This window comes from Parasteatoda tepidariorum, chromosome 7, assembly GCF_982258835.1.
Source record: "Parasteatoda tepidariorum strain Cologne lab strain chromosome 7, Ptep-v5.0, whole genome shotgun sequence".
In the NCBI taxonomy this organism is placed as follows: Eukaryota; Metazoa; Arthropoda; class Arachnida; order Araneae; family Theridiidae; genus Parasteatoda; species Parasteatoda tepidariorum.
This window is the reverse complement of record NC_141761.1, coordinates 20,014,688-20,040,200: the sequence shown is the minus strand read 5'-3', so window position 1 is coordinate 20,040,200 and position 25,513 is coordinate 20,014,688. Positions and strand designations below refer to the sequence as shown.

The following is a 25,513-nucleotide window of genomic DNA, read 5'->3' as shown; positions in this document are numbered from 1 at the left end:
CTTTTTTTTGTCGTATGCCTGTTTAGGCAGAGGGGGTGCGATTGTTGTTTTTCAGTGGCACCATTTATGGCCAAGAATTCGACTTCTGCCACACCATTCACCATAACCACAATCCCGTTTATAGGACGGGGTCACATTCACACACACAAAGGAGAAAGGACATAGAACACACAGAGAGAAAAAGAAACATCCATGCCTTGCCCGGGATTCGAACCCAGGACCTTTCTGATGCAAGGACAGTTCCTGCCCCCTACACAGGCCGGTCGGCAATTGCTGTGTTGAAAAATAGATATGTATAATAGAAACCTTGTGACAAAATTTGAAAATATATCAAAAAAGGAAGGAAAGAACTTCTGAAACTATTAAATTTTAGTCTTAAACATTTATTATTATTTCGATATAGGAATCAGTACAGAATTATTAATCTAAAGCAAGTTCAGCTATTCTCTTGAGTGTTACAGATTTAGCTAGGGCTACATTATTTATAAACTTCAATCTAAGTTATGAATATAAAGTTTCAAGCTTACAACTAAGATTGATTTCCTATATTGTGGGATGAATATTTGCCTGAAATTTGCGTTTTCGTTAGATATTATTCACTTTTTTCTAAATTATAAGAATTGTTCTTAATATAAGTAAACAACTGTACGTGATAGGTCACCCTCTGTATATTCACAAATACAAAGTTAATGAAGAAAATATGGACAAAAAACATTGGACTTGTACCCACTAGGCATGTCTTAAAAGTTTAATAAATTCTAAATTCATTCATGAAAACTTTCAATTTTAGTTTTGTGAGTTGAAAAAAGTGTATGTCTTATTTTTTATGACAACGAGGATTTATCAGAGTATTTTGAAAGCTTTTTTTTCTATGCGATTGCTGCTATACTAAGCATATATTACTATTAATATTCTGAACACAAAATAGCAGTTTAACATAATTTTTCACACTCAATTTAATGAAACTATGCAAAATTTAAAAATGAAAATTGCGGATGTCCCAAAAGTTTGTTCAAAAGTGCCCCCTTTCTACCACAAATAATGCAATTGATAAAGGTTATTTTAAAAAACTTCCTTTAAAATCAATAACTTCGACAAAAAAAATTTAAAGCAATTATGGAACAAAGATGTTTATCTTGAAATAACAGACGAAACAAGATTAATAATCAGAAAATTTTTGCTTAATAAATGAAATTTTAAAAACCGGTGCAGGTGTCAGAAATGAATTAAAGTTAAAATTACGCATAATTTCAATACATTAAAATATTCAGACACTTAATATTTTGGTTACATTTTAAAAATTAAATGTAAACAAAAAAATTTATTTAAATTTTACTACCCATTGGCAAAATGGGTGCTGTTTTGGGTTTGATGGCATGCGCACCTTATTTGGACGTCATCACACTTTTCAACTATGTTCAAGAGTAATAGTAAACAGTGTGCATGCGTCGCCATTGCATGCGTTGCTATGCCGACCGCTGCTGTTTGATATTTTTCTCGATAATTCTTTCTTCTTTTCCTTTTACCAGCGTGTATTTTTAATGTTTTTTACATAATAAATTTTAAGAATTTTTATGTCCTATTATCAATGATTTACTTATTTATGATCAACCTTTTTAGTCTTCAAAATATATACTTTATAATTTGGATAAGTAATGCATTTTTAATTTCGTTATCACTTTTCGCAGTGTAATTAAATATTTATTTTTTAACTCCTCAATTGTCAGAGACTAAAAGTTAAGACAATTTTGACTGGAAACAAAATATTGTTGTTTTAATGGCATTATATTTATTTATTGTCCTATGCACATGTTTAAAGTCACAAATTTTCAAATATTTTTGAGTTCAAACAGTAAGGGTCACTTACTTAATCAAGGCATAATATGGCAATTCGTTCAGTTTTCATATTAGTACGTTGTTAAGAATAATAAGATGATTTGCCTTAACAAGACCGGATTATCAAAGATTAAAAGTTGCTCGGTATCTAAATTACTTAATCAAAAAACATTTAATATTTAGCCCTTTTGCCAGTTTTTACAAAGTTACATCATCAAAACTATATCATTTATTAAAGTTATCTCACTTTTTAAAATTAAAAAGTTATAAAATATTTTGAAGTTTCTTTTTTTGTGGTGTTTGTAATACTAAGCAAATATTGCTATTAATATTTTGAATACAAAATGACAGTTGAACATATTTTTTTTTAGAATAAAATTGATTTACTATTTAAAAATTTATACATGCTCCGAAGAGACATTAGGTCACTTAATAAGTTAGTTACAATATCTATTATATATAATTCTCTTACGTGGCTCCCAAATTTTGGCTGAATTTCTTTTCCGCGGTGGCAACGTTTGCTTTGTTTTGAAAACACCAAAGCATTCTGCCTTTTAATGATGTGTTTCTGATCTAATATATTATAATCTCTTGCGTGGCTCCCAAATTTTGGCTGAAGTACTTTGTACAACTAAATAAGATTCTTTTCACAGCAGTTAAATATTTACTTTATTTTCATTTATAGAGAAAACAGTCGACAAAGAATTCTGTTAGTTTAAAAAAACATTTTGCTAAAAAAATAACCGAATTCTAAAAAGAAATAAAAATAAACAACTTAGAAAATAAAAATGCTGTTGCCAGCCATAGAATTTTTTGAAAGTTCACTTAGCAACATAAATCAAAATGACATAGAAGCGCAACTAGATCAAAATTATGATACCTGAGCGCTTGACGTAACAAATCCTTCAATTCTAAAAGTGTTGTATCGCCAAATGCCCAAATTAACAATTGTGTTCTTAAAGAAATTCTATAGAAGTTTTAAATAAACAACCTACTTCTACAACTGCTTCTTGAAGAACTTGACTATTGATTAAAAATATTGTTTTAATTTTACAGTGCTAACTTTACTTCTACTTTCATTATTGCTATGACCCTCTTTCATGTGTACATAAAAAAAAATAATATTTGGAGGTTAAGAGTTGCCTCAGAAAAATTTGAATTGTTGACATTGAACTTAAAAATGGAAACAATCGTTTTTGTGAAAAATTGAATTGTATTGTTGACATAAAAACTAAAAATATTGTGTTTCAACTTAACTATATTACCTTAATTTATACTTTAGAATTGCCTCCGAGAATTTGAATTGTTAGCAATGACTTAAACAAAAAGTTTTATTTTAACTGACAAGCACTATATTATAATTTTAACTTTTCGATTACTAATACTCATTTTCCTTGCTTTTTTCTTTGTTTTTTATACATTTTATTTTTTTGTGATAAAATAAAAAACTTATAGTTGTTCTGCTTCTGAAAAACTGATGAAAACACAAAATGATGGGCTTCATCAACAATCAAAAATATATACATTTATTTTACAAATTCCATATTATTAAGGTGGCGCCCTTCAGAGAATTAAAAATACAAAAATTATCTCATCAAAGCCAATGCTTTAAATCCGGCGTTCAGTGGCAGACAACTATTTCATATTGTTTTACAACACATGGCTCTAGCCCTCTGGTGGGAAAGACTTTAAAACAAAACTTACAACAGTTACTTTTCTCAACACTGAAATTGAGAAAAGTGTGGTTAAGAAAAATATGTGAACTGTTTGCAATTTTAAATTAATATTGAAATGTACAGGTTTAGAATTTTCTACAGTGAAAAGTTTTCGGAACTTCAGTATTCAAAAAAAGTTTACAACAAACTAGACGTTAAGAACGTATCCAATGAACGAGCAAAGCGCGCATTGGATTGCGAAGCAATTCGAAATGAACTGCGAAAGCAGTTCCGGGGGTTGGTGAGCGCCAGCGAGCAGGGGGCGAAGCCTCCTAGTATTAATGAATAATTTAGTATTTTAATTCATACTTTCTGTATCTAAAAATATTTTAAACATAAATGTGAGATTTAGAATTCTAATTTTTATAAATTTTATAAATTATATTAGAATTCTAAATTTTATAAATTATTGAACACTTTCAAATAAAATTAAAGTTTAAGAAAATTTGAGCACGTAAATTTTAAATGTGATGATAGATAAATTTTGAATTTGGGACTAATCATAATAATAGTAAGTTTAAAGAAAAGTGGCGGATTATTACTTGCGTTACACGCATGCTCATTTACACGCATGAACTTGTACCGGTATAATAAGTGTTTCCAATTTTATCTATTGCTTAAAAAAATGCGTTTTCGGGGAAACAACACTTTGCTTAAACTCATTTAAATTATTTTTTTCTTTTATTTTTCTTGGAATAATGGAACAACAGAGCATTTCGTTTCGTAATGATTTATTTTAAAAATAACAGTTACAAATATTTTAGATTTAAAGCACTTCGTATATTTTATTGTAGCTATTAACGACTTCTGGTGCAACAATTAATGCTTGGTCTTCCTCCTTATACAACTTCAGATGTAACTTCAGGTTCTGTAGAAAGGTGTTGTCATCTGCTACACATTTGTAATATTTTCTTACTTCACCTTCCTGCAAACATTAAGATTATCTTTAAAAATAATAACATGCATTACACACTTTTCTCAAATTTATTAAAAAAAAATCAGTTAGCACTGAGTATACTCTTTGTACATAGAATATACTCTTCAAAGTTACCAATTTCTCCAAAACTCCACGCTTTTTCCTTTCCCCATTACCATGACACCGGCAAAACTTGCTTTTTTTTCCCATTGCCAGTATAATCATGTTTCTTACTGAAACGTATTGCCGTGGGGAAAAAGCAAGAATTTCAATGTGAAAATCTCGCTGACTAGAGACGCCTATTTTATTTGCAAAGAGCATTAGAAACAAAAACTGACCAGGAGATTTCTTGTCTTTTCAGCTACGTTGTTCTCGTTTTAAATTACTAGAAAACACCGTCCCCTAATTGCTAATTCTTTTCCAATAATGAGAAGCAGCAAGGCACAGGTCAACAAAATATAACACATCGATTATTAAGAATACAAGCACTCTATTGATAATGTATTGTCATTCTAACTGGTTAGCATAATATAGGTTAAATAATATAATTTAAGTAATCTGCATTCCGCAAATATTTTAGAGAGATTCTAACTCTTATTTTTGGATCTCAAATATTTTTTCCCATCTTGTATTGCATCTGAACCTGTTAAGAATTTTTAGTATTCTTTTAAAGAAATATTTTTAAGGAAACATTTTTGAAGTAATTTTCTTGTTTACTTTACCGATTTTCATTATATCTGTTAATTTTTTTTCTTTTAAATATTGACAGATAAATAATAAATCTTTTTAAATAAACTAAAATTACTTCTTAAATAAAGTATTACTGCTTTTCACAAAGACGTTATTGTCAATATAAATACACCCGGCTCTTGGATCGTATATTCTTACTTCTTTCAAAGAATTGACACAATACCCTTAAGAAAATTGTTAACATTTTCATTCTAAAATTACATAAAATTACAGACGGCAGTCTGTCCATTTTATTAACAGTAAAGTTAACTATTAGGAGCAATTTGTACCTTTACGGTTTGTAACCGTTTTCAACTGTTTTGGTTTAAAAAAACGTGAATTTAAAGATATGCAGTTTTGCTGCCATTTATAATTAGCGTGGTTTCAAAACCGCGAAAAAGAACTCCCCCTAAACTTTAGAATTAGGTTGTGTTTTTTCAAATGAATCGTGGAAACCGTAATTCAAACCGTACAAATGAACTCCCCCTAAACATTAGAATTAGGTTGTGTTTTTTCAATGAATCGTGGAAAACCGTAATTCAAAACCGTACAAATGAACTCTCCCTAAACATTAGAATTAGGTTGTGTTTTTTTTTTCAAATGAATCGTGGAAAACCGTAATTCAAAACCGTACAAATGAACTCCCCCTAAACATTAGAATTAGGTTGTGTTTTTTCAAATGAATCGTGGAAAACCGTAATTCAAAACCGTACAAATGAACTCCCCCTAAACATTAGAATTAGGTTGTGTTTTTTCAAATGAATCGTGGGAAAACCGTAATTCAAAACCGTACAAATGAACTCCCCCTAAACATTAGAATTAGGTTGTGTTTTTTCAAATGAATCGTGGAAAACCGTAATTCAAAACCGTACAAATGAACTCTCCCTAAACATTAGAATTAGGTTGTGTTTTTTTTTTCAAATGAATCGTGGAAAACCGTAATTCAAAACCGTACAAATGACCTCCCCTAAACATTAGAATTAGGTTGTGTTTTTTTCAAATGAATCGTGAAAACCGTAATTCAAAACCGTACAAATGAACTCTCCCTAAACATTAGAATTAGGTTGTGTTTTTTTTTCAAATGAATCGTGGAAAAACCGTAATTCAAAACCGTACAAATGAACTCCCCTAAACATTGAATTAGGTTGTGTTTTTTCAAATGAATCGTGGAAAACCGTAATTCAAAACCGTACAAATGAACTCTCCCTAAACATTAGAATTAGGTTGTGTTTTTTTCAAATGAATCGTGGAAAACCGTAATTCAAAACGTACAAATGAACTCACCCTAAACATTAGAATTAGGTTGTGTTTTTTCAAATGAATCGTGGAAAACCGTAATTCAAAACCGTACAAATGAACTCCCACTAAACATTAGAATTAGGTTGTGTTTTTTCAAATGAATCGTGGAAAACCGTAATTCAAAACCGTACAAATGAACTCTCCCTAAACATTAGAATTAGGTTGTGTTTTTTTTTTCAAATGAATCGTGGAAAACCGTAATTCAAAACCGTACAAATGAACTCCCCCTAAACATTAGAATTAGGTTGTGTTTTTTTCAAATGAATCGTGGAAAAACCGTAATTCAAAACCGTACAAATGAACTCTCCTAAACATTAGAATTAGGTTGTGTTTTTTTCAAATGAATCGTGGAAAACCGTAATTCAAAACCGTACAAATGAACTCCCCCTATAACATTAGAATTAGGTTGTGTTTTTTCAAATGAATCGTGGAAAACCGTAATTCAAAACCGTACAAATGAACTCCCACTAAACATTAGAATTAGGTTGTGTTTTTTCAAATGAATCGTGGAAAACTGTAATTCAAAACCGTACAAATGAACTCCCCCTAAACGTTAGAATTAGGTTGTGTTTTTTCAAATGAATCGTGGAATGTGACTTCAAGACACTGAAAACTCTTCATGTGTTGAAGGAATGGTCGAAATAGGGCGATGCCATTGAATTCCCGTTAAGCCGACCATGAGAATGACGGATTAGTAGCTCCCTTGTTATAGTATGTACCCAGCTACAAGGATTTAAATGGCTTCATTAGGTCAGTCTAGTTCGGGCAGATAAAAGTCTAGATGCTTAATCGTATTAGGCGAAAGTAGACGATAAACAAGTTCTTCCTACAGTTAACACTTTCAATACTATCGTTTTTTTTAATATTCGTCAGTTTTGTATTCTAAAATAACAATTATATAATTGTTTTTTATTCTTTGTTAAAACATCTAAATAATGAAAGGTAAATTATAAGATATATATTGTATAATTCCTTTAATTCAATTTTTTTTTTGCAAATGGCAACTGTATATATAAAGGAAAAAACTTACATCAGTTTGTTTTATTTCCGTGGGAACACAGCTCAAACCTTTAGCACATGGACATCGTAAAAGATATCTTCCTTGGAGATTAAGATCACCCTTATTGCAAACTTCTCCTGTTTTTAGGTAAAATTCGGAAAAATATGAAACAAAGGATTAAAAAATCTAAACATTTAATATCTATTGAAATACATGCATTTGAAAAACGAAGCTGGCAGTCGATGTTTAATTCTCAATTTCTTTACATATATATATATATATATATATTATATATATATATATATATATATATATATATATATATATATATATATATATATATATATATATATATATATATATATATATATATATATATATATATATATAAGTTTGATTGTGATGCACAGTGAAAAGAGTTGATGCCAACTCGAACAAAAAACTAGAAATAACGTTTGAAATGTTAACAAAATCAATATTTTTATTATTTTAAGTACGTTATTGATCCGTTACCATTTAATATACATTTTATATATCCCGTTTATGTAACGTGCACTCAAAAAAATATACCTGAATAATGCTTTATCCAATGATCAGAAACTCAAGGCACGACACGGAGAAAAACAAATCTGGTAAAACTACCGCACTGTATGGGCAAAGACGTTTTTGGTGAAAAAACATATTATGGATAATAAAACCAAAATATACTATATGTAAGTCATTCATATGATAATGTTTCCGTTCATACGGTAATGGTTTACCGGAAATTCTGTTTTCAAAATTATAGTTCTTATTACCACACACACATACAGAAAACATACAAAAATTTACCAAAATAAACGGTTTTTATGCCATGCTTTAAGGTACTATGGTAAAAATACCAAATGTTACCACATTTACGAAATTTCAGCATACATATACCCTAAAACAATATTTTATTAATTTTACTAAAAATCACTAAGAAAGCGCTTCAATAAAAATTACGAAAATTTCTGGCGTTTCCACAGAACTAGAAGTACGGCAATTTTTACCATATTCTAGTAGTTTCGATTATATCTTTTTTCTCAGAGTGAGAATCAATCTTTATCTTTCAAGTGCCTAACCTTAAATATAATGATTAAATAGAGCATACAATAGTTCAAAATATAGTTCTAAATATATAGTTCGAAATCAAACTCAATAACACCTGAATAAACATATATTTATCTGAATAAACACATAAACATATATATTGAGACGTGTTTTGATCATTGATCCTCGAACTAGGGAATGGGTTAGCTGCTATTTAGAAATTATGGTCCTAATAGTTTAGGCTGAAGTACTGTCAAAAATAAAAAAATTCGGTATAATATTTTTTAACACAGTGATCAAATACGGAATGCTTGTGGAAACACAAAGTCTAGTTTTTATTAAGTTGAAATTGATTAAAAAAATAACCAAAAGTTTGCTTTTTCTGTTTCATTTTGATGACGACAGCAAAATGTATATTAATCAAAAATATTAAATAAAATTTCACATCAAACTTAAAAATGGCATTTTTACACAACGAATTTTTGGATGTTTCCATTTACCTTAAAAATTTGTTTGCAACAAAGATGCAAAATGGCGCTTCACATGTGGTTTAGGCTTAGCCGATGAATTGTTGAAACAGTTGGTAAACAGAAAATTGATTGGAAAGCTTGGAATATAAAGGATGATGAATATTCAGTTGAAAAAGTTTAAAATAAAAATTTATCAGGAAATGTATGGTGTTTCATTGAAACTAAAAATAGAGACGTATCACTGATTGGTTATTGATATTAAAAATAGAATTTTTTGAAGAGAATTAAGTAAATAAATATGTTTTACTGTTATTTTTAACATCACAATAATAGTTTTCTTATGTCTTTTTTAACATTAATGTTGCGACAATTTTGAGTAATTAATTTTGAAAAATTTAATGAAAACTTTATAGAGATACATTTTCTAACTAATGTATGACTTGTCATTTTATAAAGAAACTCTTCGGTAAAATAAATTAGACGACTTTATAACACTTACTTATTCATGCTTATTAATCATCCAGAAAATGAAGTACTATAAGTTAAAACCCTTAGTATTTCAGTGATTTTTCATCAATTAAAAAAAGCAATTTTTAAACCTTTCCTCGCGAGAAAAAGAGACCTAATATAGAACTAGCTAATATTTCTTTACTTGTAATCATAATCACTATTACGCTATTGTTGCATTACGCTACTGCATTTTTTTTCTGTAAAAAACAATATTATGCTTTTCAAGTAACTGTTTGATTTATCTAAAATTATTGTTTCTCAGCAGCCTTAAAAAGATTAAATCATTATTTAAAATGTTGAAAATAAAGTATACATCACCTTCTCCTTTAAATGTGCGGCAAACTCCGTAACCCCCCAGTTTGTTTACACAGCATTGGTCAGGATCACAGTCCTTTTGCTCGTGGCACATATTTACGGGCCTTCCTCTGGGCTCTGCATTCTCAGCTGCGATTATTGCCACCTAAACATCAGGATTTTATGGATTCAAAGAGAAATTATTTGTTGTATCATTTGATGTTGTACATATATTATTATTAAAACATACACCGAAGAGCCACTACATTATGACCACCTTGCTAATAACATGTAGGACCACCTTTAGCCCTCAAAACTGCTAGCACCCGCCGTGACATTGATTCCACAAGGTGCTGAAAATTATAATTTATTGGAAGGTATTTTATTACTATTCTTTTTCATATTTCTAAAAATGAAACGGAACTTATTATTCCAATGGAAGTATAATTAAAATTATTAGGAAATATATATATATGCGAATTGTGAATTTTAGTCCACTATGTAACTAACAGTCGATCACGTCTCAGAACCGAATGTTCTTGCCAATACTTGACTGTAGTACGTGAGCTTATAACTGTATAAGAAAGATATATATATATATATATATATATATATATATTATATATATATATATATATATATATATATATATATATATATATATATATATATATATATATATATATATATACTGAAGAGAGGAATATATATATATTATATATATATACTAGGAGGCTTTGCCCCCTACTCGCTGGCGCTCGCCAACCCCCGGAATTGCATTCGCAGTTCATTTCGGATTGCTTCGCAATCCAATGCTCGCTTTGCTCGCTCATTGGATACGTTCTTTAACGTCTAGCTTTTGTATACTTTTTTGAATACTGATGTTCCGAAAACTTTTCACTGTAGAAAATTCTAAACCTGTACATTTCAATATTAATTTGAAATTGCAAACAGTTCACATATTTTGCTTAATCACACTATTCTAAATTTCAATTGTTGAGAAAAGTAACTGTTGTAAGTTTTGTTTTAAAGTCTTTCCCACCAGAGGGCTAAAGCCAAGTGTTGTAAAACAATATGAAATAGTAGTCTGTCACTGAACCCCGGATGTAAAGCATCGGCTTCGATGAAGATAATTTTGTATTTTTAATCTCTGAAGGGCACCACCATAATAATATGGAATTTGTAAAATAAATGTATATATTTTTGATTGTTGATGAAGCCCATCATTTTGTGTTTCATCAGTGTTCAGAAGCAGAACAACTAAAGGTTTTTTGATTTTATCACAAAAATATAAAATATATAAAAAACAAAGAAAAGAGTAAAAAAAATGAGTATAGTCATAGAAAAAGTTTAAATTATAATATAGTATTTGTCAGTTAAAATAAAACTTTTTGTTTAATTCATTGTTAACAATTCAAATTTCTCCGAGGCAATTCTAAACCTTAATTTTGTTCTAAATGCCAGTATTCAGACACATAACAGAAGTTTAATATGAAGTTCTAAAATGCATATATATATATACATATATATATATAAAAGGGATCATAGTAATTATATAAGTAAAAATTAGTATTGTTAAGTTGAAACACAATATTTTTAGTTTTGATGTCAGCAATACAATTCAATTTTTTCACAAAAATGATTGTTTCCATTATTAAATTCAGTGTCAACAATTCTAATTTTTCTGAGGCAACTCTTAAGGCCTGGTTTCTTAGGACAGGACGCCGTCAGCTGGAAATCAGCGTTAACCTCTGATTGGTCCATTTGTGAGCTTGATAGTATACGTCATCGAACGCTCATCTTGAACTACAATTGCCGTCCAACTCAACTGCAGTTGGATTACAACGTGACGTTAACCACAGAAGCAATGGCGGACAACATCCAACAGCACATTGAAATCAGCCAAGATTTTGATTTTGATATTAAACATAGCTTCTTCATTAAACATAGCACTCTTAATTTAGCTCAGCTATAATGTGTTTTTTCTTGGACAAAGTCATTATTTGTACTCTAAAACAGTGGTCGACAATAACAAAATCAAACAAATTCAAAATAAATATTTGTTTACGTTATTAACGCATGCGCAATGAGAGATAATGTCTGCGTTGGACCGATTGCTCAGGCTGAGCTAACAATAAAAGTATTTTTTTGGCGTCCGCTCTACATCAACTTTCCGCTGACGCCCAGATAAGGCGCTAGTTCTAAGAAACCAGGCCTTGAGTTAAAGGCCTGGTTTCTTAGAACAGGACGCCGTCAGCTGGAAATCAGCGTTAACCTCTGATTGGTCCATTTCTGAGTTTGATAGTATACGTCATCGAACGCTCATCTTGAACTACAATTGCCGTCCAACTCAACTGCAGTTGGATTACAACGTGACGTTAACCACAGAAGCAATGGCGGACAACATCCAACAGCACATTGAAATCAGCAAAGATTTTGACTTTGGCATTAAACATAGCTTCTTCATTAAGCATAGCACTCTTCATTTAGCTCAGCTATAATGGGTTTTTTCTTGGACAAAGTCATTATTTGTTCTCTAAAACACTGGTCGACAATCACAAAATCAATACAAATTAAAAATAAATATTTGTTTACGTTATTAACGCATGCGTAATGAGAGATAATGTCTGCGTTGGACCGACTGCTCACGCTGAGCTAACAAAAAAGTATTTTTTTGGCGTCAGCTCTACGTCAACTTTCCGCTGACGCCCAGATAAGGCGCTAGTTCTAAGAAACCAGGCCTTGAGCTAACAAACCAGTATTTTGTTGGCGTCAGCGCGACGTTGACGTCCCGCTGACGCCCAGATAAGGCGCTTGTCCTAAGAAACCAGACCTTAACAAACCAGTATTTTGTTGGCGTCAGCGGGACGTTGACGTCACGCCGACGCCCAGATAAGGCGCTTGTCCTAAGAAACCAGACCTTTAACCTCTAAATATTATTTTTTTTTATGTACACATTTCTAAATGTCAGTATTCAACCACAAAACAACTTAAAGTCCTCAAATTTAGCATGAAGTTGTAAAATGTAATGAAAGAGGGTCATAGCAATAATGTAAGTAGAAGTAAAGTTAGTACTGTAAAATAAAAACAATATTTTTAATCAATAAGCCAAGTTCTTCAAGAAGCAGTTGTAGAAGTAGCTGGATAGAAGTTTTTTTATTTAAAACTTTTTATAGAATTTCTTTAAAAACACAATTGTTAATCTGGGCATTTGGCGATACAACACTTATAGAATTTAAGGATTTGTTACATCAAGCCATCAGGTATCATAATTTTGATCTAGTTGCGCTTCTATGTCATTTTGATTTATGTTGCTAAGTTAACTTTCAAAAAATTCTATGGCTGGCAACAGCATTTTTATTTTTTAAGTTGTTTATTTTTATTTCTTTTAGAATTCGTAATTTTTTTAGCGAAATGTTTTTTAACCTAACAGAATTCTTTGCCGACTGTTTTCTCTATAAATGAAGAAAATAAAGTAAATATTTAAGTGTTGTGAAAAGAATCTTATTTAGTTGTACAAAGTACTTCTTTAAAAATGAAAACTGTTGCCACCAGCGGAAAAGAAATACAGCCAAAATTTGGGAGCCACGTAAGAGAATTATATATAATAGATATGTAGTCCCTGTCCAAATTATTAGACGCACTATAAGATTCTACGTAAAATCTTGGTTATCACGTGATACTATACAGCTTTATTGTTTTTACGCGATTGAAACCGGTTCGCACTTGTTTATGTTCGTGTATCAATTAGTTAAATTAGACGATATGTTATATAAATATAGAATATTTATTACATCGTGTATTATATTAGTATATTATAATAATTAGACCAAATTATTAGACGAACTGTAGTTCTTAAATATTACATGTTTCGCGCAAGTTTAAATGCAATACCTTTATATTTAACCTATTGATACACGAGCGCAAAACGGTTTTAGCCGTGAAAAAACAATAAAGCTGTATAATAATATCACCTGATGATTAAGATTTTAAATAGAATCTCATAGCGTGGCTAATACATATATATATATATATATATATATATATATATATATATATATATATATATATATATATATATATATATATATATATATATATATATATATATATATACATATATATATATATATATATATATATATATATATGTAACATAAAAAGCTTCTATTAATCTTTTTACGTTAGTTTCTTTGCTATAAAACTTCATCCTAATTAATTATTCTAAACGAAATACTTTCTCACACTTTTAAAAGCCACATCCTGTTCTTAAATCTATTTTTGGCTCAACTATGCATTTAATTAAGAGCAGGACATATCTCCCTATGCTCTGTGTGGGAAAAGCTAGTTTTCTTTCATAAACCAATAGTAATCCTTATCACTTCCCTTTTCCCCTCAAATATAACAAAATAGAGGGAAATTCCTTTGCTACTTTCCCTAAGATAAAAACTTAAGCACACAGTTTTTGAGTGCGATTTGGAGCTCCGCCTTTGCTAGAAAATGTCTTAAATATACTATGTGAAGCTAATAAAATATTTTTTGCCTTCCAACTGCTATCTGCGTGGCCTAACATCACTCACCATGACTGCTACCCTTTCAAGCCTAGCAGGATAGATAAATTTTGCAGTTGGTTTGGCACTTTTTTTTTCACTGGCTCCATTAAAAAAAAATGCTTTTTTCAAATAAGTAAAAAATATATAAATATAAAAGGAAAGAAAATAATCGAATGAAGTTTTAGGAGATGCCGGCGTTGCTCGTGAAACAGATATCCTGACTAAAAGAATAAGAATTTCGGGACTTTCCTTCATAATGGGTCCAGACGTTGCCCCTACACCGTTGTACCGGAATCGCCGTTAAAGAATTGATGTCTTCGCTGTTTTGGTTTCGTTTTCGCCTACCGTGTGTTACCATCAACAATTAGCTTCTTGCGGATATACAGCAAGTGCTTGCTGTGTTGCCCTACTTGCTTGCTGCTTGTCGGTCTCATTGAGGATTGATAAAGGTTCAGCATATGATCGAATTGATTTCGTTTTCTGGCGATTTTCTCGAGTGTTCTGTGTTTCCTTGAACGGAAGATGACCAAAAATGTGATCTCAAGTGGTAGCTATGATTCCGCTCGCGTGTGCGCGTGATTCATCAAATATTAGAAGTGATTTATTGGTGATTAATTACAGATGTGATTGATATTTACTCTCAAAAGTTTAAGTTTTTAAACGTGAATACTTTTGAATCATTTACGCTCATATATTGAAATAGGAACATATAATTTTATGTTTATTGTTCCAAATATTTATTCCGGTAATAGTATATTTATCTATTAATATTTATATTTTGATAATAGTTCCATTTATTGATGCTATTATTCAATGGTTTATAATATTATTTGTTTAAATTAAATAATGATATTAAAATTTAGTGCTATCACATATTTTTTTTTCCACTTATAATTCAGTATGATTATAGTTTTAATTATTATTTAAGGAATCTTTTTTTTTATATTGCATTATATATCACAGTGTATAATATATTGATTGTAGAAGTAAAATTTAAATTTTTATTTAATTATGGTGTTTAAAAAAGCAAAATATGTGTTATTCATAAATTTAAATTTTTTTCCTTCTAAATGTTATATTTAATTATTGAAATTTATTTTGGTTATTTTAATGCCCTTACTGAGTGGCAAAAATTACAAATTTAATATGCATCAAAATGTAGAGGATAAACCAGACATACTAGTCTTTGAGCCTGACATTGGTGTTCAATTCACATCCTGGCTCAAACACTTCGAAAAACAAACTCTAGATGCTAAATGTAATGACGAATGGAAAGTTAGAAATTTTCAAAAATTCATTAAAGGTTCAGCTTTGAAATTGTATATTAATAACTGCCTTAATTGTAATTCATATCAGGAAATAGTTGAAATTTTTCAAGAACATTATTTTTCACCTCTCTTTGGCTTAAACGATTTTCAAAATTTAAAATTTTCTGGCCAAGCTAAAGACCTTAACTCATATTTTACTGAAAAGGTAGAGTTAGGTAGAAAGATAGGTTTAAGTAATGAACATATAATTGAGGGTCTATCTATAGATTTGCCTCCCCAAATTAAGACATTTTTGGTTTTAAAAGAACCCAAAACCCCGATTGAATGGCTCACAATTGTTTCGAAAATAATTCATGATGTACCTACGGTCTTACCCCAAACTGAAACTAAACAAAAATTACCAGAATCCAAATTTAATCGGTATGGACCACAATATCAAGGCTGGGTACCAAGGCGGCCATTCTTTAACAACTCGGGTAATCCAAATTATAATCCTCAACAAAATCAAAATTTTTCCCGGCCTAGTCAAAGTTATAACCTACAATCCCAATTTAGACCTAGAATTCGAAATGAAAAGTTTCATATAAATGAACAACAAACAAGTCATTTCGCCCAAGCTTCCCAGGAGTTGCCTCCTAAGCCATGTAAATACTGTGATAAGCTTGGTATAACCAATGCTTATCATTGGGGCCAAAATTGTATAAACAAACCTAATATTTTTACGGCTGAGAAACAAACTCAGCCTAAACAAGAAAGTGACCAACAACAAAATTGTCAATTAATAGTAACTGGATATGTACAATATAAAAACAAAAACAATATAAGTGACAAAAACCCAATTTTGACAAATAAAACTATCCTGTTAAACATTGATACAGGAAGTACATTAAATATAATTCCGGCTAAGCTTTTTGAAAAACTTAATGTCCTAAAAGAAAGAAAAGACTTTGTTAATGTAAAACAAACAAAAGGTATTTTACAACTTAACCACACTTGTACTTTAAATTTAAAAATTGGAGATATAGCTAGGTCAGTGGAATTTTATATATTAAATACTGATCTACCTTATGCCATACTGGGTTTAAAGGAATGTAATGGGTTTAAATTAGTGATAGATTGTGTTGAACGAGTTGTAATGCAAAATCAGAGGAAGCTGATAGTTTTTTCGGATTATAAAAGCAACGTGTCTTTACACATTTCTCCTGAAATCCAGGTTAATGATTGCAACAAAAATGCCAATAAAGAAAATAAAGCTAAGAATAAAAATAAGGAAAGTAGAAATAAAAGAAACAATGTTAAATCAATTAAAAATAAACAAAGTGAAATGATTATGGAAAATAAAATTTTGGATATGAAAGTAAACAAAAATAAAAATGTAAACAAAGAAAATTTAAAGAAGAATAAAATAAAAAATAGACTTAAAAATAAAGATTTAAATAGCAAAACTGAAAATAATCTTGAGTTTTCAAATGTTCTTGAGACTAAACGTGATAATGGTGCGCAACATTGTCAAAATCATGTTGACGGAATTATGCAAATTCAAGATGATGAAAAAAATTCCCAACTTCAGGAAATTTTAGAAGATTTTTCAGATATTTTTGCTAAAGATAAATATGATGTAGGGACAATAAGAATTGAACCTCAAAGGGTAAGATTAACATCAGACTTACCAGTATCCTTACGAGCATACAAAACTTCCCCAAAACAACAAGAGGAAATAGATAAACAAATAGAGGAATTGTTAAAGCATAATATTATTAAAGAAAGCTCTTCTCCCTATTCTGCTCCAGTAACTTTAGTTTATAAAAAAGATGAAAATAAAAAAAGTAGATTGTGTATAGACTTTAGAAAATTAAATCAAATCACTAAATCGGATGCAGAACCATTACCTCTTATAGAAACTCTTATAGATAAATTAGGGAACAATGTTTATTTTAGTAGACTTGATATGGTAAGTGGTTATTGGCAAATTCCAATCAACCCTGAAGACACTGAAAAACTTGCTTTTGTCACCAATAGTGGGTTATATGAATGGTTAAGATTGCCATTTGGGTGGAAGAACGCCCCTAGTATTTTTCAAAGAACAATACGTAGAATACTCACTAAACATAAAGTTTCATTTGCAGCTAATTATTTTGATGATATCATAATTTATTCTAATAGCTTTGAAGAACATTTAAATCATCTAAAGGAAATTTTTGAAATATGTAGATTTGAAAATTTAAAATTAAAACCTTCTAAATGTTCTTTTTTGCAAACTAAAATTCAATTTTTGGGTTATGAAATATGTCATGGTGTAGTAACTCCTGATAACAACAACATTGAAGCAATTAAAAACTTGAAACCTCCAACTAATGTTAAATCTCTTCAACGATTTTTAGGTTCAATAAATGTGTATAATAAATTTATAAATAATTATGCTAAAATTAGAGTACCTTTAAATAATCTCTTAAAGAAAAATACAACCTGGTGTTGGACTCCCAAATGTCAAGAGGCATTCGAAATTTTAAAGAATGCTTTAGTTTGTAAACCAATTTTGAAAATATTTAATCCTAAATTACCATGTCATATTTTTGTTGATGCAAGTCAAAGTGGTGTTGGAGCAATTTTGAAACAGCCAGATGTTTCAGGTGTCTTACATCCAATAGCATTCCATTCTCGTTCTCTTAGAGACTATGAGAAAAATTATGCTATCACAGAACTGGAATGTCTTGCTATTGTTGATGCATTAAACAAATTTTATCACTATTTATTTGGAAATAAATTTACCATACATACAGATCATGCGGCTTTAGTTTGGTTAAAAAATGTTAAAAATCTGAAAGGTAGATTGTTCCGCTGGTCTTTACTATTAAGTATGTATGATTATGATATAAAATACACAAAAGGCACTTTGAACTTTGAAGCTGACATGCTATCCCGAGATATTCCGGACAATATTGAAAACAATAGTATTTTGAAAACAAATGTGGATTTAAATAATGTAAGCCATTTTTCACATCTTTTGCAATTAGATGAAATTCGCGAAGCCCAACAAAATGATAATTTAACTGGGAATTTTATTAAAATAGATAATGTTTTGTGTTTACGTAAAAAGGGTTTTACCAAAATTGTTGTTCCGTTTTCTTTAAGGCATAAATTACTTGAAATTACTCATAAAAAATTTGGCCATCCGGGAATTCAAAAAACCATTAATTTGCTTACTCCTGTTTACTATTGGGAAAATATTACTTTGGACATTTCAAATTTTAACAAACATTGTCATACTTGTCAAATTAATAAAAAACCTAGACAGAAAAGATTTGGGTTACTTCAGGAAATGCCCCCAGTTGACAAACCTTTTGAAATAATTGCAATCGATAGTGTAGGTGGTTTTAATTATTACAATTCTACTAAAAAATATTTAACTTTAGTAATTGATCATCACACTCGATATATGTGGTCTTATGCATCTAAATCAATAACTACGGAAACTTATGTAAATTTTTTGCACCAAATTTTTCAAATTCAAACCCCTATAAGTATTTTGAGTGATAGAAATGCCGCGTTTACTTCTTCCCACTTTAAAAAATTTCTTAAACATAGCAAAATCAAACAATTGTTAACTACAGCCCATAGACCCGAAACTAATGGAAAAGTTGAACGTTTAGGACAAACCATTGTAACACGTTTAAAATGTAAAATTAATGATTCTTCTAAAAAAATTCCTTGGCCTAAATTATTAAAAGAAGTAACCGAAGAATATAATTTAACTCCACATTCAGTAACTAAATTCCCACCAGCTTATTTAATGTTTGGCACTCTCCCATTTAATCATCCTTTATCTGAAGAAATTTTTCCACCAATAGAAGAAGCAAGGAAAATTGCAGTTGAAAGAACTAAACAATATCATGAAAAAAATAAAATTTATTATGATGCAAGATTCACTCATATTGAATTTTCCCCATATGATAATGTAATGTATGAAGATTTTAAGTACCCCAATACTAGGAAACTTACCCCAACTTTTTCCGGTCCATATATAATTCTTGAAAAAATTTCTGATGTTAATTACAAAATAAATAAAAAGAATATTCATAATAAAGAAAATTCAGAAATAGTTCATATATCAAAATTGCGAAGGTACCACCCACCTGACAAACTTAAATTATGTCACGAATAAAAAACATGTAATAGTTTAAATAATAGAATTAATTATATTTTATATTGAATTTAATGATTTTTCATTGTTGAAATAAAATTAAAGAACACCGAATATGACGACAATACGCATAGTTCAATGGAACATGCGGTCCCCTTTTTTCTGGAAGATCCGACCTTTCAAAATTTTTCTTCAAGTTCAGCGTTACCCAATCTAGTAGGTTATGGGGCGATGGTAGTTTTGTCTCTGGTGAAAACCAAAAAAATAAATATTTATGCACCTTGTTGAATCTAGGATCTTCCAGCACATTATTGTTGAGAATAGGGACTGTTTTCCTCCTTTTGGGGAATACAGCCCCTAATCCAACAAAACAATTTCCCCTAATAACACTGAAGTCTTAAACTTCAGATTAAAGACCATTGTGTCAAATTTTTTTTACATTTTATATTGAAAATTTTTTTTGATAAAAAGTGTCAATTTGTATTTTTATATCTCATATCACTTGCATTTTCATATTTTTGTATCTTTCTTGTTATTGAATATGAATATTTACATCTTTTAGGAAATTTTTATAGATTTTCTTGTCTTAAGTGAAAAGTTTATTTTAATTGTGTTAGTATGAGGAATAACTTTATTTACTGTGATTATAAAAAAGGACTGAAAAAACTTAATCACAAAAAAATTTTGAAAATGGAGATCTAACACTTCATTTCGATAGTAGCGCTACTTCAAATTTTATTTTCTTCCTCTAACACTGTATGAAAATTTTTTTTACATAGTGTGCAAGTGTGTTTTTTTTATAATTCATGTTACTTTATATCTTGTTGATTTTACAAATATTATTATTATTTTAATTGTGTCATCATAAGGAAAGTTTTGCAAAGGGATAATTTTAAAAATTTTTTTGATGTTAGTTAAAATTTTTCGGCGAGGGGGGATGTAACATAAAAAGCTTCTATTAATCTTTTTACGTTAGTTTCTTTGCTATAAAACTTCATCCTAATTAATTATTCTAAACGAAATACTTTCTCACACTTTTAAAAGCCACATCCTGTTCTTAAATCTATTTTTGGCTCAACTATGCATTTAATTAAGAGCAGGACATATCTCCCTATGCTCTGTGTGGGAAAAGCTAGTTTTCTTTCATAAACCAATAGTAATCCTTATCACTTCCCTTTTCCCCTCAAATATAACAAAATAGAGGGAAATTCCTTTGCTACTTTCCCTAAGATAAAAACTTAAGCAGTAATCCTTATCACTTCCCTTTTCCCCTCAAATATAACAAAATAGAGGGAAATTCCTTTGCTACTTTCCCTAAGATAAAAACTTAAGCACACAGTTTTTGAGTGCGATTTGGAGCTCCGCCTTTGCTAGAAAATGTCTTAAATATACTATGTGAAGCTAATAAAATATTTTTTGCCTTCCAACTGCTATCTGCGTGGCCTAACATCACTCACCATGACTGCTACCCTTTCATATATATATATATATATATATATATATATATATATCACAAAACCTATTTCATTGTTTTATTGCCGTAAGATTGAGAAATCATGTATTCAGAGTGGTCATTACAGAATAATCTCCAATGTGATTTTCACTTTTCTCCCATAGGCATGGTGTAAGTAAAAGCAACTGATTAGTTATTGCCGACCCGCATAAAAGGTGATCTACTCTATGATTTAATCAAAATGAAACAAGCAAACAAAGGCTTGCTCAAAGACACAAAGAAATAATGTAGCTTGTATTAAAGTACAACTTTAATTTACTGAATGAATGACTAATTGAAAAGCCAGATCTTATAAAGAGTATAATGAACATTATTGAAAAATACGAGACGATATTTAAATGAGTTAAAATATAGTAAAGGGCATGGAATAATTAAATTAAGCACAATAAGGTTTATTCGAGCATTATCGCTCATAAAAGTGATACAAAAAATCATTATTGCATTTTTTTTTGCTCAGAAAAGATAGTCAGATGTCTCTTAAACACTTTTAATTATTGTTCCAGGGTACGAAAGGGAATTTTGCACCTGAAATTGCAATAAATCTGTAGAAATGTCTTACCATCATTTTACCGATTAAACAAAACATTGTCATGGTTTCCTAGAATTCTGAACAATGCTGAGTTAACTATATTTCTTTCCTTCATGAGTAATTGCATTATGTATTATATCCGAATGAATGATATGTCAGTGTTCAATATAATGAGAAACTAATGTATTTTTTTAAAAAGATGCTAAAAAAAATATTATAGCCTCTAGAATTAGAAAAAGGAAACTAAATTTCACCCATATTCTCAACTTAAACTACACATGGGGTATAACAATAAGTTTTCACAAACCCCATACGCTTAAAAAAAATTGTAATGAAAATAAATAAATAAATTAAAATAAAAGCAGTTCAAAAGCAAATTATCAATTTGAATTTAATATTCTTTTAGAGATAAAAGCATTGGCTACGAATTTTAAGATGAAAATTTTATTTGTAATTTAATGTGTATAAAGGAAAACAATATTTTAATTTAATATTTATTTTTAATTTAAAATCTATTTTTAATTTAATATGTATTTTTAATTTAATATATATTTTTAATTTAATATATATGAATTTAGGCCATAACTGAAGCACAATTCGATAACTGAAGCACAAAAATCGCTCTAACTATCTATATCGGTATTGATTGACCGTTTTAAAAGAAAAAATACATTTGATTGATAATGGTGAAACTATTCTCCGCTAAGAATTTTTAAAAAATTCAGATCTGAATTTCCTATGTGATTTGAGTATCCGATGCCTTGAATATTCAAGTTTACCTAAGTCGCAATTTTCATTTTGAATTGAAACAAAAAAATACCAAACAAAATTCAGTAATTTAGGTAGCTACACTTATTATATATGAATTGATTGAATGGAGAAAAATTAACAAAATCATTACTTACCAAAACTAGACAAACAGCAGCGATCAATGCAATCTTCATCTTTAATTTTTTGTATAGAGATTTACTGGATATAGACTGGAGAAAGCACCTATATCTGAATTTAACAATATGCAAATTTGATATTTATACCCTCTATCGATCACTTCAAAACAACGTCATTAAGTGGTTTTATCAAAAAGATATATTCGATAATCAATGCAGAATTGTTATGTTTCTTTTGTTTCGAAAACCAAAGTTTGTTGTTTACCTGAAGAAACAAACTTTGTTTTTCGCATTTTTGAGAAATTTTCACTCGTTATCTGCATAACATATTTATCTGACGAAAAATCTAGATCTGAAAATGATTGCGAAAATTTTAGAAATGCATTATATTGTTAGTAAAATTTTAAAATATCTCGAAAACATTTTTATTTACTTTGTAAACATTTAAGAATCTCCTTTTCTCTGCAGTTAAAACATTTTAAATATATTTAAGTAACATTTCATGAACATTCTTAACATCAGTTTTTATAGGTTTATGCCAAACTACTTCTCACAAACCGAAGTTAACTCATAAATGTAAAAATAAATACTTCAATTAATTAAATGTAATTAAATATTAAAATTATTTTCCATAATTTCACAAATCGCGCACTCATCAACATACTGTAAGATATTTTTTATACTTTTTTTTCTTCATATTCCGATCTTTAAATAAAGTCCACCAGACTCAAATAGGATACGTAAATGCCATAAAACTGTATAAAAGGTGACCTGAATCGAATTTCTCTTTTTTATATAAATCTCCAATCAAATTTAAATTTATGTTTACAAGAGTAAAATTAGCTGCATTTTAACATAAATAAATGTCTTACGAAGGCATTTAAATCCAAAGTCAAATCTTGAAATATTATTTGCTAAGTGATTAAGTTTAAATATTCTTCAATGTATTCGAGGCTGGTTAAGCTAGTTAGTCCACATAAGTTAGGATGGACTTTTAATGAGAGTCCTTAGCTTAAAAGTTTGGTGATCCTTTTTCGAATAAGACACCTCTTTTCATAAATGGTGAACCCCTTATGGTGTCTTGGGATATTCATTCACTTTTAGATGCACCTGGATAATTTTTTTAAAAAAATTTTTCCGCACATGCGCTGTATAAAGCAACTACTTCAATTACTCTTATCTGGCGCAGTATTTTTTATTGTTTTTTTTTTAATTTTAAAGCAATAATTTCGTTATCAGTTTAAAATTGATTCAAACGCTTTGTTTATTTTTTTTTAAATATTTAAGCTATGGCAAAAGTGGCACTAGATCTAGTATATATTTCGGACATTTTCCAAAGGTCTAATCATACTAGATCTGGTTAAGTGCAATTGCCTGGTATACATTTGCAAGGTATATCCTACACTGATGTTTTTTTAAGGTCAAGTGCCATTGCCCGGTTACCCTACACTGATGTTTTTTTAAGGTTCAGTGCCACTGCCCTGTATACATTTGCCCGGTATACCCTTCACTGATGTTTTTTTAAGATCAAGTGCCACTGCCCGGTATATATTTGCCCGATACTTCAAATACTGATGTTTGTTCTAATCTATCGTCAGTAAGTATTTAAATATCGAATAAATGTAATTATATCCACGAATAAATTAATATCAAATCGGATGTAATAAATATTTCGGACATTCACCAAAGCGACTAATTTGATTGTCAACATTCACCGGTGAAAGTCAACAACCACAGATTTCAGTCAGTCGCAATAACATGTACATCATTTACATAATAACCTCATCAGGACGATTATTTCATACATTGCCTAAATAGCATCCGGCATTTCAAAAAACAAAAATAATTGGTTTTGTTGGCGATGATCTCGTAAGGCGATAAAGAATCATGCATAGTACAGGTAAGGAAGATATTAACCTCGAAGGAAAAGTGGATGAATACCCCTAGGATCCTCAACTTATTCTTATACAAAAAAAGAATTAAAATGCATTATCAACGCTGTTTTTTCTTTGATTCTCACCAAAATTTACATTTATATTCAGTATTGTTTGGAAAAACCTCACTGGAAATGTATTCAACTGCTACACTCAACCTTTAGATATTCTTATAATTTACTTCACAAATAGTTTTATCTACTAGGGCTATTATCTATTATTATTATTATTTTATCAATAGTAATTTTGACTTCCAGGTTTGAATTTTTAAGAATTTTATTTTTCAAGAGAATAGTATCATAAGTTAATAACTTAAACAAAATTACAGTTATATCATATACCGTTTTGTTTATATTTCAAATTAAAAGTAATAAGCTGTTCTTTACTCCCCATCTATTAAATGCTGGGGAAAAATAAAATAAAAGTGCGTAGTTTGGCATAAATTAACTACAGATAGTAGATAATGGTGAAAATTGAAGAAGAAATAACATACACTAAAGAATTTTTAAAAAAAAATTTTCTGGAAATGAATTCAAATCTTATGTACAATGACAACAATTAAATATATTGAAAAAATAACAATGGCACTTATTTTGAACTCCATTAAAAACTGTTTTTAGTCATTTAATGAAATCTTAAATATCAAAATTAAATTAACAAATTTTAAAAATTTTACAGAAAAGTAAAAATAAATTATTGTAATAGAGAAAGAAAAACGTTGATCAAGTGGCTTAATCCACTCTGCTTGAGTCTAGTTTATAGTATTTTATAACCGTTTGAGCAAATTTTAAGTATACGACGCTAAATATTCAAATCCGTAGTCTTGAAATTTTGAACACAAGGAACTC

At 29.4% G+C, this 25,513-nt stretch overlaps 2 protein-coding genes and 2 long non-coding RNA genes across 10 annotated transcripts in view; 3 read left to right on the top strand and 1 right to left on the bottom strand.

The window, feature by feature from the left end:
* Positions 1-22,829, bottom strand: part of LOC107446950 (dickkopf-related protein 3) — a 37,942-nt gene extending 15,113 nt beyond the window's left edge. Inside the window, exons 1-4 of one of the 2 annotated variants that reach the window (XM_087167462.1) lie at positions 22,750-22,829; positions 9,865-10,006; positions 7,526-7,632; positions 4,266-4,476 (exon numbers count right to left, since the gene is read on the bottom strand). In XM_087167462.1, coding sequence (XP_087023588.1) covers positions 4,318-4,476; positions 7,526-7,632; positions 9,865-10,006; positions 22,750-22,788 — 447 coding nt within the window. In that variant the 5' untranslated portion in view covers positions 22,789-22,829 and the 3' untranslated portion in view covers positions 4,266-4,317. Of the gene's footprint in view, positions 1-4,265; positions 4,477-7,525; positions 7,633-9,864; positions 10,007-22,749 lie in introns of those variants that run through there. The other variant, XM_087167461.1, reaches the window with a different exon arrangement.
* Positions 1-25,513, top strand: part of LOC122271814 (voltage-dependent calcium channel subunit alpha-2/delta-3) — a 485,956-nt gene that overhangs the window by 185,452 nt on the left and 274,991 nt on the right. The window lies entirely within an intron of this gene.
* LOC147806935 (uncharacterized) lies at positions 5,509-5,896 on the top strand. Its single transcript, XR_015435396.1, has 2 exons — positions 5,509-5,622; positions 5,861-5,896. It is a non-coding gene; the product is annotated as an uncharacterized LOC147806935 (long non-coding RNA).
* On the top strand, positions 6,555-7,015 carry LOC147806934 (uncharacterized). 2 transcript variants are annotated; one of them, XR_015435398.1, is made up of 2 exons: positions 6,555-6,656; positions 6,901-7,015. It is a non-coding gene; the product is annotated as an uncharacterized LOC147806934 (long non-coding RNA). The 2 variants fall into 2 exon arrangements; XR_015435397.1 differs by having other exon boundaries at positions 6,615-6,739.